Here is a 16,594-nt window from a genome sequence, read left to right as displayed (position 1 = left end):
CTAAGAGGGTACAGTAAGTACAGAACTGAGTAGTATTACAGAAACAAAATGTGTTTCTTAGCAACACAAATCCTACAATATCAAAATAGTAGTAGCCAAAAAAAAAAAGTGTGTGTGTGTGTGGGATCTGGATTACTATTCCTTGACCTCACCTGAAAAGGAAACAATAAAGCCTTCTCAGAAAACATGAATTCAAAACAACCGGTAAGAAGTCCAGCCGGCGAGATTGCCTTCTGCAGAGGCATCGTTTATTTATTTGTAAAACTATTTCTACACTGCCATATCACAAAATTTCAGGTCGCTATTCCATGTTAAATCAGAAAATGCCATTTTAAAAATAAAAATACAGATGTATGTAACGTGGCTGGCTAACTGAAAATAAAAATTAAACAGCTGCCAAGGCCTGTTGGCATAAAAAGGTCCTCAAAAGATGCCTGAAAGTCAAAAGCGAGGGCACCGAATCTCTGCTGGAAGAGTGTTTCACAACAAGGGATATTAAATCCCTGACTTGTACTCGAGGGCAGTCAGGCCTCTGTAAGACGGCGGACAGCTAACAGCACTCCTAGGGATTATCTCAGTGATCAAGCTGGGATATAACGACTCAGGTGGTCCTTTATAGTTATTTTGAAGCCATAAAGTATTGCTTGTAGAACTGATATTTCTACAAGTGAAGAACTAGCGGTTATGGAGGATGTGTGCCTGCCTACCACTGAAAACAGCATCCTAGGTTCTCATCCTCCTCTCTGTGCTGAAACACAGGAAGCTGTCATACTGAATCAGCCTAGTTGTCCATCTAGCTCAGTACTGTCTACACTGACTGACAGCAGCTCTCCAGGGTTTCAGACTTTTCCCAGTCCTTCCAGGAGATGCCAAAGATTGAACTAGTAATGTTCTTCTTGAAAACTATCTGAAGTAACACTAAGGGCTCGTCCAAACTGACCTTGATAATCCATGTTTTCCATATGCGCTTTGTCATCTGACAGTCCCCACTAGCCTGTTTGTTCACTCTTTGCCGATATAAAAACGCTTTTTTTGCACCCGCACACGCAGCGGGGAGGACCCGTACTTCTCGCTTTTTCCCAGCTCCACTCCTGATTGGTTCACTTATCCCGGGCTTCTTCCCCAAAACATTTGCGCACATGCGGAAAAGTGATTGGATGGGAATGACGGAAGGGGTGTGGGGAAATGGCCAAGAAACGCCCATAAACTGCGTACATCGCTAAAGTCCGGGGCATTGCACCCTAGTGCTATGTTGAAGCGGGTGATTCCCGGTTTAAAAAAAGGAAATCACATTTTTTGCGATACTGCAGATGCGGATTTAAATGCTATAACATCCGCGAATTTGAGCGACCTCGTATGGACCATGGAAAATTAATGAAGACACAAAGCGATCATATCGCTGATTAAACAGTCATTTGGACGAGCCCTAAGTGATGGTCTCTCCCCTGGAAGAAAAGAAGTTGCTTTATACCGAGTCAGACCACTGGTCTATCTAGCTCCATATTGTCTGCACAGACTGGCGGCAGCTTTCTAGGAACTGAGGCAGGAGTCTTTCCCAGTCCTACCTGGAAAAGCCAGGGACTGAACCGGGGACTTTTTGCTCTGCTACTGAGCTATACCTCCCTCCCCTAAGGGTTTTGTCCAGTGATACACAATGCATGACGTGATGTAATCATGCTACCAACTTTCTCACACTCACAAGCAGCAGACAACAAAGGAAAACAGTGATCATATCACACGTCTTGCATGACTCAATGTTATCAGCAAAAGGGGGAAACCTTGGGCAAGAGACATGCTTCCTATAGCGACCAATTCTGCTTCCAAGGTTACAATTGGCTTAAATGTCCCTGCTGTTGATAAAAACAACCTCGTTTCCCCCCCCCCCAAAAAGGAATGTCCTGTAGTCTTTGACACAAAGGCGAAATCTTGCTAGTACAAGGTCAATGCCTACTTGGCATTCTACTGAAGCAGCAACAGAGATTTGCAGGAGGGGACGGGGTTGGGAAGGAGAGGGAGCTGCATAGAACTATCTAGCCTCCTTCTATTCACATGTCCTGCCAAAGAGGCTCCTTTCAAAATTGCCTTTACAGCCTTTGGATGTGCAAGCCGTTTTCGCTGCCAAGTTTGCCACCTTTATTGAAAGCAGAGAGAGAGTGAGAGCCAGCTGAGATAATCCCAGGTGGCAAAGGAGTGGCGGTGTTATTGCTGCCACTCTCCTGAAAAGCAGATGCTCTGTTTCCAAAATATGGTTGGATACATACGTGTGTGTGTTTGTACCTGCTCTCCCCAAGCTGCTGCCCTGCAAGTTGCAATGCCCATCAGCCCCAGCCGGCATTGGGCGTACTGACAGGACCTTAGCCACCCGCAACCTGGATTTGCCCAGCAGCATCTGGACTCACAATTAGCACATGCCAACTTTACGCAAATTAGTGTCCTGGGCTGCATCTAGCAATACCCCTGCCTCTGCTCCTAACACTGGCTAGCTTGGCCTCCATCATCAAGAAGTCCCCCCATAGAGTATGTGTGTCCAAGGTGTCCCCAAGCTTGGAATGGATAGTGCTTGTGGTTCGATCCACACCATACCTTTAAAGTATATTTAAAGCAAATGGCTCCCCTCCTCCCAAAATCCTGGGAACTGTAGTTTACCCCTTGCAGAGCTATCCAGCACCCTTAACTACAGTTCCCAGGATTCTTTGGGGGAAGCCATGTGCTTTGAACGTGTGTTAAATGTACGGTGTAAATGTGACCACACTGTGAGCCCACACACTTGTGCTTCCTCTTGATGTGCAGACTGCATTTGACGTAATGGCAGGTATTTTGCTTGTGTGAGTTGACATCAGCTGTTCTGCTCATCCACAGGAAAATGCCCACTGCTTCTCCATCACAACATGCCTTGTTGCAGCAGAGATTGTTTTGCACCAGGCATTGCCTAACCTAATTAAGTTTGTATAATTAAGTTGTCTTAATACTGTTGATGAAAAAGTAGACCCAGGGGTGTAGTCACCCGGGGTCTGGGGGTGTGCATCTTAGACCCCTTATTTTTTGGGAGTAGGATCCCTATGTCTCCAGCTACTAAGAGCCGATCAGCATGAAAGGAGAGTGTGTTAGCCATTGAGAAGAGTCTTCTAACATGTTTCCTTGTCCCCTCCTGATCATTGGAGCCAATCAGAGTGAAAGGAAGTGTCAGCCACTGAGAAGACTCTCTTCAGTAGCTAAAACTCTTCCCTTCGTGCTTATTGGCTCCTAGGGATGTTTGTTGTTGTGAGAGAAGGCCTTATAAAGGATCTCATTCTCAACCCAGCAACAACAACAAAAGCATAGGAGGGTGTGTGGCTGTGACTATTATGAAGGGATCCTGCACTTCTGAATTTGCCACTCCACTACTGAGTAGACCTACATCCTCTTTCTCTTCTTCTCTCTCTCTGCTGTTGCCGTTGTTTGCTTAACATTCAGCCTTAAGAAACGTACTGGTGAACTCAAAAGCTTGCTCATTAAGTTTGGGAAGTTTCAGTTGGCACCAACAACAGTGTAGCAATACTGTTGCCTTTGCTTCTAACAAGCCAACACAGCTCCCTGCAATCTGTGCAAAGCTCATTGCGTTTTATAGCCTTGCCTTTCCCTTTTCTCCCATCCATCCATCCATCCATCCATCCATCCATCCATCCATCCATCCATCCATCCATCCATCCATCCCTTCCCCCTCCCCCACAATTGGCACCTTCTCCCATCAAAGTCAACCTTCTCCAACCTGATGATCTCCAGATGTTTTGGACTGCAGCTCAGGTAGGCTGATTTTACAGTGCAAGCTCCTCAAGGCAAGGACCTCTTTCTTTGGCTTGTTTCTCTATAAAACTACCATGCGACTCAGGGATGGGGAAACCTTGTTTGCTCAAGGTCTGCATTCCCTTATGGGTAACTTTTGATATTGTGATCAGTTGCATAGCATAGGAGAGCAGCCATATACTGGTCCTTCTCTGTGTGGCTCTCTAGGTCAGAAGCAAGGGAACTTTCAGCCCTCCAGATGTTGTTGAATGACAATTTCCATTAGCCTTGACTATTGGCCGTGCTAACTGGGGTTGATGGAAGATGTTGTTCAGCAACATCTGGAGGGCCAAAGGTTCCCCACCTTGGCTCTAGGTGAAAGGAAGCACTGTTCATTCATTCCCTTATGGACAACTATCCGGGGCCCACATCCTAGTGGTGGGTGGGGTCTGAGAGAAAAGAAGGTGGAGCAACGGATGTGACTCTTACCATCATATCACAGACTAAATTCCAGTCATACATAAATCGGAGGGTTCTATACAAGAGACATTATCACAGGTCAAACAAGAGACATTATCACAGGTCAAGGACACATTCTAGCCATGAGAAGAACTCAAAGAGGGTGTGGCACAGGGCCAGTGAGGGGTGTGGCCTAGTGAGAAAGGGTGTGGCCTAGGGAGGGTTCCAAGGGCCATATAGAGAGGCCTGGAGGGCCACATTCTGGCCCTCAGGCCTGAGGTTCCCTGCCCTTGATGTAGCCAATAGTGCTGAATAAGCCAACAAACCTGAGACCTGGGAGGGTCCCCATTAATCATGATGAAATAGACCGACCCAAATCACCCGCAGTGCTTTGGCTGAAGCGTTGGGTTCCTTACCTTTACAAATAGGAATTTCTTCAGGATTCTGAAAACTAAGTAGCCCCAGTAGAGATGCAGACCTTGCAAGATCAACAGCTGCCCATTGAATATAATATATGCTAGAACCACCGTCTGTGTATAATATACCGGATAATATATCGTGGCCCTCATAATCCTGAAATACAAAAAGCATCATGACAAAGTGGAGGGGTGGGCTTCTAATCAGCGTATACCTTTGTCATTGATGTGGTTTGCTTTGACGTTGCCCTTTCCATCTTAGGAAACCAAAGCAGGTTGCAGGAGTGATAAACCGAAGTAGAAAACACAAATGAAAGTCCCTTTTTAAAAAAGGCACATATTAAGAAGCCACAATTAAGAACAGACACACTCAAATGGTGACAGAGCTCAGATGCAAATAAGAAATCCAACCAAATGGAGCCAGGACAGCTCTGTTATCCTGAAGCTCATCATATCCCCAGAAGCCAAAAAGGCAGGCAGTGCACAGTTCATGGCCCACGTGGAGAGCCAAAAGCACGTTTGTGCTCCATGCTTTCCATACTTAAACAGCAGGCTTCTAAGGCTGCGTACCCACCATACACTTAAAGTATATTCTTTCCCCCAAAGAATCCTGGCAAATGTAATTTACCCACCCACCCATTCACACACTTACACACACAATTCCCAGCACCCTTAACACTCTATAGTTTCTGGGATTCTCTGAGGGACGTCATGCGCTTGAAATCTATGGTGAGTACACAGCTGCTGCCTCATTATTTTAGAAATATATCTGAAACTGCATCGGGGGGGGATGGTTGAAAGGATTGGAGAGAAAGGATGGAAGTAGAAAACAAAACAGAAACAGATTCATTCCTGCGCCTGGCAAAGTGGGCTTTCTAGTCCACAAAGGCCACAATAAACTTGTTAGTCTTTGAGGTGCTACAAGAATCTTGGTGGCTTTCTGCTTTTTTGTTTTTTTGCCGCAGACTGGTCACACAGGGGAAGGTACCTCTCTCATTACCGTTCACAACTCAAGGTTTCTCCACTTTGTTCCTTTGCTTTCTTTTCTACGTCTGCATGCCTCAGGGAACCCCCATGCAGACAGAGCCCCCCTCCTCTTTGTGAGTGGCAGCATTTGGGCTGCATTATTTACCTGTTTAGGGCATTTCTAATCTGCCTTTCATCAGTTGGTCTCCACCCCCCTTTGATCTAAGTTCCTGGGCTGGCTGACACAGGAAGAGATGGTCCTTCTTTTGTAACAATTGGCACTGCCAACAATTCTAACAGTAACGGGTTAAATTATATACAGTTTCATTAATTAATTATACACTAGATGCACATAGGATTGTGTTCAACTGTGTCTCTGTGTTATGTGCCTTCAAGTCGATTACGACTTATGGCGACCCTATGAATCAGCGACCTTCAATAGCATCTGTTATAAACCACCCTGTTCAGATCTTGTAAGTTCAGGTCTGTGGCTTCCTTTAGGGAATCAATCCATCTCTTGTTTGGACTTCCTCTTTTTCTACTCCCTTCTGTTTTTCCCAGCATTATTGTCTTTTCTAGTGAATCATGTCTTCTCATGATGTGTCTAAAGCAGGATAACCTCAGTTTCATCATTTTAACTTCTAGTGATAGTTCTGGTTTAATTTGTTCTAACACCCAATTACTAGTTTTTTTCATGGTCCATGGTATCCGCAAAGCTCACCACATTTCAAATGAGTTGATTTTTCTCTTATCCGCTTTTTTCACTGTCCAACTTTCACATCCCTACATAGAGATTGGGAATACCATTGTCTGAATGATCCTGACTTTAGTGTTTAGTGATACATCTTTGCATTTGAGCACCTTTTTTAGTGCTCTCATAGCTGCCCTCCCCAGTCCTAGCCCTCTTCTGATTTCTTTTCAACTAGACCCATCAAAATCATTGAACCTATGTAGTCATGTCCATTAACTTTAATGGGTCTACTCTGAGTAGGACTAGCACTGGATAGAACCCCATTGTATCCCTGCTCACTGCCCCCTCTCACCCAGGAAAGCAGATAAGAGGATAGGGGCAAGGGCTCAGAGTTGACGGGGTGGAGGTGGTGACAGAACAAGTTGGGCCAGACTTCAGAGTAGACAAATTAACTTAGGCCCCTTAATTCCAATGGCTCTACTCCAAATAGAACTTGGTTGGATGCAGTCCAGAATTATGAAACACACACACACACACTTTTATACAAAAAAAATATACAATTATACTATATTGCACTCAAAGCGAACCAAACAGCACAGGTGGCTAACCTGTAATGCAACTCACCAAAAGGGGAGGAGAATCATTCGTGTGATGAAGAATACGATTGAGAAGATGACAAAGAGGACGCTGCATGTGTTCTCCCAGTGAGCATAGTTGAACATCTTCGCAGCCTGAAATATGGCACCAATATCGTTAGGAAGCATCCATGCATTCAGAAGATCCTCTCTTTAAAATTTGCAGGAGTATTCTGCTCAATTGCATAGAATGAAAGAACAGCCATAGGCTGCTCCTTCTCTGTATGGCTCTCTAGGTGAAAGGAAGGCCCATGGCTCCGTGATAGAGCATCTGCCGTGCATGTAGAAGGTCTCTGGCTCAGTTCCCAGGACCTCCAGGTAGGGCTACGAGTGCCCCATGGCTCAAATCAGCTGCCAGTCAGTGCAGACAACACTGAGCCAGACGGAGCTACAAGGCAACTTCCTATGGTCCTATGTAGATGCTTGCCAAGTACATGTGCTATCTGGCTCTCTGATCTATTCCCCAGTCCCTCTGCTTCCCTGTCCTTTTTAGGCCTCCCTGGAAGGTCTATCGCAGCTAGAGATGGAAAGATCTGTCTTTCGCTTCTCTGTTTCTCATTTTTCCAGTGTTAAATTCAGTTCTCTACATTTCTACAGTGAGCTGCAGATTTTTTTAAAAAAATATCCTAAAAAAATTCTTCCACCATTTTAGTGCAAATTTCTCCAAATAAACCAATTTTTATAGGCAGTTTTGACAAAGGTACACATTTTTGCAAGCCATTTCTTATAATTTGATGCCTTTTTGCATGTTATTTTTACTCATGTACTCATTTTTATATTGTGTTTGTTTATTGATAATAACTGTTTATAGCCATTGGCTGTTACAGAAGCGTTACAAGTGTATATACATCATTTTTATAAAAGCCAGTGTGGCATAGTGGTTAGAGTGTTGGACTACGACCTGGGAGACCAGGGTTTGAATCCCCACACAGCCATGAAGCTCACTGGGTGACCCTGGGCCAGTCACTGCCTCTCAGCCTCAGAGGGAGGCAATGGTAACCGCCCTCTGAATACCGCTTACCATGAAAACCCTAGTCATAGGGTAGCCATAAGTCGGGATCGACTTGAAGGCAGTCCATTAAGAAGACTCATTTTTATATACACTTTCCCCTAATATATGCATTTTTGTAAAGGTTATTTAGTTGGCGAACTGCATCCCAAAATTCTAATAAATGCGAATTTCAAAGGATGGCTGTGTTTCAGTTCTCATATTGTTTTGGAAATTGCAAAATTGATAAATTCTACTTGAAATGTGAACTGAATCAAAATCCTCACCCATCCCTAATCACAGCATACCTCACTGAGTGCCATCCCACTTCTACTAATATCTCCAGCACTCTGTTCTTCTGGTAGCCTATGCTGATAGGGAGGGATTGATGATGCGGTGCTTCCTACACTGACATCTTTCCCACGCTGTTGCAATAGCAACTTAACCAAACTCCCTAGTGCCACTTAATACCTGAATAAAGCCATGGGGAGTGGCCATTAGAAGATGTGGGTCACCCATCTGCATGCTGATGACACACACTTCAATTACTCTGTATTATCTAGCGCTGTAAGATGGCACTGTTTCCTGCTCCATCTCTACTAATTGGATGCAGCACTGTTCCACTGCAGTTTGCTTTCCACCCAAAACCACATTAGTCGCTATGGCAAAATTACATAATTTACATTGTCATTAAGTCATTCCACCCCGTTGATTTCAGTGAAAAGGAAACACAATGCAAATAGCTTTGTGTGTGTAATCAGTTGCATTTCATTTGCAGACAGAAAGCAGTACCAACAGCAAAAACTGGTATTATTCGCTGGATTGATTTCTGCTCCGGACATGGGATGAATAAGTGAACATTGGTAATATCTGCTCCCCTTTCCATTTTCATCTCTGAATTCTCTGACATCCCTAGTTGCGTCTGAATCAATGACTTTGACTGTTTAACCCAAATCCTGGATGCACCCGTGGGCTGGATGAGAGCCAATAAACTGAGACTCAATCTTGAAGAGATGGAGGTACTATGAGTGAGTGGTTCCCAGGTCTGGAATTTGGGAAGTCCAGCAGTTCTGGACAGGTTTGCACTCCCTCTCAAGGAACAGGTGCATGTTTGAGGGTGGGGTCCTAGATCCATCTTTGTCACTGGAATATGAGATCACCTCTATGGCATGGCCACAGCACCTTATTATCAGCTTAGGTTGGTATGCCAACTACACACTTTCCTGGACAGGGATAACTTGGCCACTGTGATTCATGCACCGTTAACCTCACAAACGGACTACAGCAATGCATTCTGTGTTGGGCTTCTTTTGAGATTGATCTGGAAGCTGCAACCAGTGCAGAATGATGTGACTTGATTATTGAGTGGAACACCTGGACACACACATATTACACCTGTGCTGAGTGCACTACACTGGCTGCCAATCAGCTACCGGGCCATGTTCAAGGTCTTATTAACTTACAAAGCCCTGAACAACTTGGGGCCAAGATATCAGAAAGACCACCTGCCCCTGTATAGATCTGTATGATCCCTTAGATCATCTTGGGAAATTCTATGCATGACATTGCACGCTACAGAATATCATAAGGTGGTGACCTGAACATGGGCATTTTCTGCTGTTCCCTCTGTAATATGGAATGCCCTTTTCTCTGCCAAAAGTGAAGCACCAATACTCAGTTGTGAACCCTAAGTTTACCCAGCCTTTTTACCCAGCCTTTCCCTGACCCATAAATTCGGACTCTGTTTTATGTGTTTGAATCCCCCGAGTTCCTGTTTCATATTGGTTTTATACTACTGTTTCATTGGCTTAGAGACTTTTAAAATATTAAAACAGTTTATAAATGCTTTCAAATAAATAGATAAACGCATAAATAAGGCAGAGGTGATGAGCAGGAAATCACATACAAAGGCTATAAGACTACGTTTGTTGCCTTGCAAAATTTGTGCTAGATCCATCATTCTTAGCTGGCACTGAATAAAAAATGGCTCCATGTGAGGCCTTAGTGAGGATTCTGTTGAGCAGGTTTTACAATGAAAGTCAATCGGGATACATGAATGATTTTTTTTAAAGAAAAAAACCAACCCAAGATAATGAAAAGCATTATAAACCAAACAGTGTTTACCTCTAGCCAGATATCTGCAGAGTCATGGATAAACATGACCAGTGTTCCAACACGGACGTAATTGGCACTCCAGGAGCAGAACATCAAGCCAAGGGCTGCAAAGTGGTGAATCATGTGGGCTTTAAAGTCCTGGGGTGGTGGTGGAGCAGAATAATAATAACTCAAACTCTCTTCTTAAAATAAGTTTAGTAGAAAAGTGTTTGTTACATCTGACATCAGGCCCGACATCAGGAGTCAGCACCTCCTGAGGCCCGTGCTCCAATAAGGGGTCCACTGACAACCTCTTGCTCTTGGTACCTGTTCCCTGCCTTCCTTGACTAAGCAAGCAGTGAGAAAGAGCAGAAGCCGCTGCATGATTTGTCCGCTCTCTCTGGGAGGTGGTGCAGATTGAGCCTAGAGTGAAAGGCCAATGAATGGGCAGAAATGACAGTGGTGGTGAGGACGAAAAGGAAGAACGCACATTCAGTGAGGGAGCCCACTGACAGCATCTTGCCCAAGGCTCAATCCCCTCCCCCTGATCTAAAGGTGGAACCAGCACTAATCTGAATTTAGGAAAACAGGCTGGGTAGATGTACTGATGCTGGTTTTCCGCAAAAGGCATTTGGCTGTTTAAGCGAAAGGGAGGCGGCCTTCTATGGAGCAATCTGTAGCAAACTCACTTTCAATATAAGGACCATGAGTATCATGCTGAAGAAAGAACAGTACTGCTTTGGAGCACATCACTACCATCCAGTGGAGACTGGTGGCTCCAATGTCAGTGAGGCAGTGAATTTGCTCTGAGTTTTAGTCTGCACTTTCAAGGAGCTGTCCAAAGTGCTGAAAGCAGTTCGCAATGTGCTTCAAAACTTTCTTTCTAGGAGGGCTAGGGGCTGTTTTTTGTTTTTAAATGAAAGCTGACAGTCTGGGCCCCTGCGCATCTGAATGCCCAGTTTCCATCTCTCAGCAGCCCTGGTTTTACCCTATGGTGCTGTGGCTTCTCTGAGTTGCTATTGTGTGCTCTCAGGGCCTAGTTCTCCCCTAGCTCTTGACTAAGAAATCTGTTGTGGAAAGCTGCAATGCAACATTTTTCTTCTCCACTGAAAGGAAGCAAATTATGAAAGAGTTGTGGAAAGTGCCTAGTGTTGCTCTGGAATTCTAAGAAACCAGAACAGTCAGTGCACATTTGAAATCTTAAAATCTATGCAATTGTGAACATTTCAGTTGGCAATCTTGATTCAAAATGGTATCTAACTGTATGAAAACACAGAGAAAACCCTGCACCTTCATCTTGGGAACCATGATGCCAAACTTAGTTATGATGTCCAAATGCATCCAGAACTGACAAACAACTTTCCGAGCTATACAGTAGATTTATGGATTGTCATCAGGACTTGCCTTCCTTTTGGTGTCGAATCCAAGGGTTAACAACAGGGACAAATAGAAGCTCATCTCGAGCATGTAGTACCAGTACTGGGACACCAACAAGGACTGAAAAGAGAAAGAACACCCATTACTTCTCAAGTCAGTCAGACATTATGGGGCAAAGGAAAAGGCTAGCATTGCAGATCGTGAATAACAGAAGCAGTGGAGACTGCTGGCTCAGATCCCAGTGGAGCAGCAAAACCGCTCCAGGTTTTGGTCTGAACGTTTGGACTAAAAGCACCCTGGACAGCTCCTTGGAAGTTCAGACTAAAACCTGGAGCACATTTACTGCCCCACTGACATCAGAGCCAACAATCTTTACTGAACAGAAGGAAGCCAAAAAGGGGGGAGAGGGATTGTCATGACCCTGCGATTAGATTCCCCTTCTTCAGGGGATAACATCAAGGACTCTAAGTCAGAAAGGGAATTACACCTGGGGATAGCCCCAGAAGCACATCCACAAGGTGGTGGAAGACAAGAGGCCGCATGCCCAGTGCATTAAATAGTGAGTTGATTCTGTGGTCTCAGGCAGAGGTCTTTCCAGTGGAGGCTGCTCCACTGGGGCAAACAGGGCACTGCCCCCCCCAATCTCAGCCTGCCTTTTGCTAACCCCCACCTGCCTGCCTTTTTACTTACATCCAGTCCAGGGGGTGGCACTACTTGCCCTTCTTATCCTCAGTGTTGCCATTACAGAACCAGAGCTTGGAAAAGTTACTTTTTTGAACTACAACTCCCATCAGCCCCAGCCAGCATGGCCACTGGATTGGGCTGATGGGAGTTGTAGTTCAAAAAAGTAACTTTTCCAAACTCTGTACAGAACTCAATAGGGAGGAGTATGGCAGCAGAACTAGAATGTGTTGGCTCCGGCTATCATTGGCTCCAGCTCCACTTACTATTTGGTCTCCCTTTCTCCGCCCTACCAGTCTCAATGAGTGCCAGCCACCATGGGGCCTTTCCCATCAATGGCTCCCTGATCCTTTTATCTGGCGATGCAAGGAACTAAACGTGCATGCCAAGGATGCGCTATGCCATGAAGCCTTGCCCCCACTTTATTTCGCTACTGATTTTCTCCAGACTTTACTTCAGTCCTATGGAATTGGATTCTTGCAGCTGATATGCACTTCCTGCACTAAAATGGAAATGAAGTCTGGCAGTTGGGGTTTTGAGGATTTTTAAAAATGATTCTTCCAAAGGAATAACCTTATAGCAGTCTCTGTTCCTGCTTCTGTCAATCAGTGGAGACTGGTGGCTCCAGTGTCAGCAGGGTCAGCATCAGAGGGTGGACAGGTCGGGCCCTGGCTGAGGACCCCTGCGGCCCAGAGGGGCCCCTGAAGAACCCCTCCTTAGAGTGACAGGATAGCTCTCCTGTTTTGCAATCCACAGCACCGTCGACTCCTGACCCTGCCATAGACTGCAGAGAGGGAGCTCCAAGGCCCTACAGAACACACAGGCTTCAATAAGCCCGCATGCATGCCTCACCTACCTCTCCCATTGCTGTGAATGCTATGCGTGCTGCATGCACATGCATGCACACCTCTACAGCCATCTTGGTTGATGGCAGGCATGTGCATGCATAGCACAGATGCGTGCCATTAACCAAGAAGGTGGCGGTGGCAGCATCAGCCTCTTAGGGAAGCTCCCTCCGCCATCTTGGTTGATGGTAGGCATGCATGCACAGCGTGCACAACATTCACATGAGGCAATGGGTGAGGTAGGTGGGGTGTGTGTGCGTGCAGGCACTGCAGGCCCAGGGCAGGCTGGTGCCCAAGGGCCCAGTCATGTCTGGCCCTGGCCCTGAGTGTCAATGGAGCGGTGAATCCGCTCCAGGTTTTAGTCTGAATGTTCAAGGTGTCAGCACCTTGGACAGCTCATTGAAAGTTCAGTCTAAAAACCCAGAGCAGATTCACTGCCCCATTGACACTGGATCCACCAGTCTCCACTGCTTTTAATAATATATGTTGATGTCCCCTGTGGCTACTCTCCCATTTTGTCTAGCAGGCATGGGAAGTGCAACACATGGCAGGCAAATAAATTAATCTGGCTTCATCCAACAGCTTGCTATGGATACTTCTTCAGAAAGAGGGAACCATTAGAACTCCAAGGGAATCAGCAGTAGTAGCACTCACTTGGAATGGATAGTTAACCCATATCTGCCAAATGTCATAAAGCCATGGTTTCTAGAAAAAACACAGAATCAGGCAAAGCATTACCATTATTTTACATGTTACAGGCCAAGTGCAGCATAGTAGCTAAGCAACTGAGCTGGTTCAAATATCGCCTCTGCCACAAACTAGCTGAGTTTCCTTATGGAAGCCACTCTCGCTCACCCTCCAATCACCCTCATTTGCAGTATGAAAATAGCAATTCTGGCCTACCTTACAGGGTTCTTTCACCATTATTGAGATCATTGTATGCACAGCGCTATGAACACTAAACATTATTAAATCAATCAATCAATCATTTATTACAGTCAAAGACCAACACTATAAAATATTAAAACAATAAAACATAAACATTATTAAAAGAGATGCAGTTATCAACTTGGGAGCCTTGACAGAAAGGCATTATGTCAATTCAGGGCCTCCAACCCTTTTAAGACAGTGGGCATATCTGGATCTTTGAGTGAGTGCCATGGGTGCTACCCCTTCTGGTCGCTTCTCTCCCCTGATCAGCATTCCCCTGCTCTGCAAGAGACAGAAATGGAGTACGTGCATGCATATACTTCACTTTTTCAAAGGGATATGGGTAGAAATTAGATCCAGTAGAATTAATCGCAGCCTTGAAAAGCACAGATAGAGCTGAAAGAGGAAAGAGTGTCATTTTTCCAACTTCCTTCTTAGCTCTATGTACTTTTCAAGGGGGAAGAGGGTACCTGCCCTCATCATCAAATGATTAAGGGGTCAGTGCGTGTGTGTGTGTGTCTGTGTGTGTTTAGGAATCAGAGGCTTCATGGCATGGGGGAAGACCTCAAGGGCACCACTGTGCCCCACAGTGGTCATGGGGGTGATTGCTGAATTAATTAATCTCTGAGCAAAACTAGTTGTGCAGCGAGTGATCAAAAAACAGAAGCTCCTGCTTAAAAACAAAGCCAAACAAATTAAGAGCAGGCCCAAGGACCACAGCACCCTTACTCCTCTGTGTCATTTTCCTGGTTAAAACTGCCCCTTGAAATGGCTATTTGCACCATAGTACAAAACATAGAAGGCTGTATCCAACTATGTTTTACTCAGAGTAGACCCATTACATTAATGGACCTAAGTTAGCTATATCCATTAATTTCAATGAGTATGACTAGCATTGGATATAACCAATGGCTCCATTCATTGAAGAAAATCATGGGAGATCCTGTTCGTAGGTCTCCTGTCTAATGCCTAAATAATAATAATAACAACAACAAGAATAGTTATTATTTAGTTGCTTTCCTCTCAAATGTGATCCAAAGCGACTTACAACCATAATACAACTCTAAAACCAATTGTGACAAGCCTTTTTTTTTTAAAAAAAAAACCTAAAAACATATCAGTACAGATAAAAGACAGGTCTTACTTACATCACCTACCACACTAAAAGAGGCTACCTGAAGCCGTTCAAATTAAGGGCGAAAAGCCTGGGTAAAAAGGAAGGTTTTTGCTTGGTGCCTAAAAATAGACAATGACGGTGCCAGGCATGCCTCTCTGGGGACAGCATTCCATAAGCAAGGACCCACCACTGAGAAGGCCCATTCCTGTGTTGCCACCTTCCTCACCTCCTTGGAGGGGCACATGGAGAAGGGCCTCAAATGAGGGGTCAGTTCAAGTGGGGAGAGGCGGTCTGTGAGGTATTGGTGTCCTGAGCCATACAAGACTTTATAGGTAAAAATATAGCCCTGAGTCCCTGGGTTAGTAAAAAACACGCACAAATACACATATGCCAAAACATGGATCTCTTTGTGTTGGATTAAGAGGAAGGTCAGGATACATCTCCAGTTCTGGCTTTCCTCTTCACTCAAAAAACACATAAATCCCCACCCACATGACTAATTTGGCATGGTAATAGCAATAAAGCCACTCAAGTAATTGTTTAGCAATTGGGAGGAGACATCTTATTTTGCAACAAAGGTTCTAAGCAGACAGCAAGTCTTGACAAAACAGCTTTAGCAAATGTAGGACTAAGCCTTCATTTTGCGGAAGATTTTATCAAAGTTTAATTGTCATCCCCCGTTTAACTTACATCATGGAGAAATATAACTCCAGCAACAAACGATGTCATGTAGAATGTAAATCGCCAACTGCAAAAATAAAATGATATAACAACACAGTTCAAACACACTCACATGTACGTGTACCTGGTACAGACATAGAATAGCAGAGTTGGAAGGGGCCTATAAGGCCATCAAGTCCAACCCCCTGCGCAATGCAGGAATCCAAATCAAAGCATTCCCGACAGATGGCTGTCCAGCTGCCTCTTGAATGCCTCCAGTGTTGGACAGCCCACTACCTCTCTAGGAAAGTGGTTCCATTGTCGTATGGCTCTAACTGTTAGGAAGCTTTTCCTGATGTCCAGTCAAAATCTGGCTTCCTGCAACTTGAGCCCATTATTCCGTGTCCTGCACCCAGGCCCTCTTCTATGTGACAACCTTTCATGTATTTGAAGAGTGCTATCGTATCTCCCCTCAGTCTTCTCTTCTCCAGGCTAAACATGCCCACTTCTTTCAGTCTCTCCTCATAGGGCTTTGTTTCCAGTCCCCTGATCATCCTTGTCGATGCTGTCCAATCTCCTAGCCAAAAACATACCATCCTTCCATCTCCTTCCTCCCATCCTAACTCCTCCCTTGTATTTTCAAGCTTAACCATGGTTACTGTTGGCAGTGTTTCTGCTAACTATTGTTAGTTGAAACTGGTTTAAAATTCCACTTCTAATCATGATTATAAACTATAGATTTGATGGTCATTGAAAAAAGCCAGGGCAGCAATAATGTTAACAGAAGACTACAAGAAATCTGTGGCTGGGCTTCAAACTGCAGGCAGGGGCTTCCCATGATAAGATTATTCTTCAATGCAGCAAGCATGGGGGGGAAAACCCAAACACTAGTCAGAGAAGGCTCCTGCTAGCTGCATCTGCTCCCTGGCATGATTGTTCTCAACATGCAGGAGACTTTTAAAGACAAAGAACC

General features: G+C 44.9%; 1 protein-coding gene across 5 annotated transcripts in view; it reads right to left on the bottom strand.

The window, feature by feature from the left end:
• Window positions 1–16,594, bottom strand: part of CERS3 (ceramide synthase 3) — a 70,265-nt gene that overhangs the window by 16,433 nt on the left and 37,238 nt on the right. For all 5 annotated transcript variants that reach the window (XM_061595316.1, XM_061595318.1, XM_061595319.1 and 2 more), the window contains 6 exons: window positions 15,652–15,709; window positions 13,569–13,619; window positions 11,416–11,508; window positions 10,042–10,170; window positions 6,919–7,025; window positions 4,638–4,794 (listed from right to left, as the gene is read on the bottom strand). In XM_061595316.1, the coding sequence (XP_061451300.1) occupies window positions 4,638–4,794; window positions 6,919–7,025; window positions 10,042–10,170; window positions 11,416–11,508; window positions 13,569–13,619; window positions 15,652–15,709 (595 nt within the window). The remainder of the gene's footprint in view (window positions 1–4,637; window positions 4,795–6,918; window positions 7,026–10,041; window positions 10,171–11,415; window positions 11,509–13,568; window positions 13,620–15,651; window positions 15,710–16,594) is intronic.

The sequence above is a fragment of the Rhineura floridana genome, chromosome 14 (assembly GCF_030035675.1).
Source record: "Rhineura floridana isolate rRhiFlo1 chromosome 14, rRhiFlo1.hap2, whole genome shotgun sequence".
NCBI classification, from domain to species: domain Eukaryota; kingdom Metazoa; phylum Chordata; class Lepidosauria; order Squamata; family Rhineuridae; genus Rhineura; species Rhineura floridana.
Note: the sequence above shows the minus strand (reverse complement) of the source record. Positions and strands in the feature narration are given on the sequence as shown.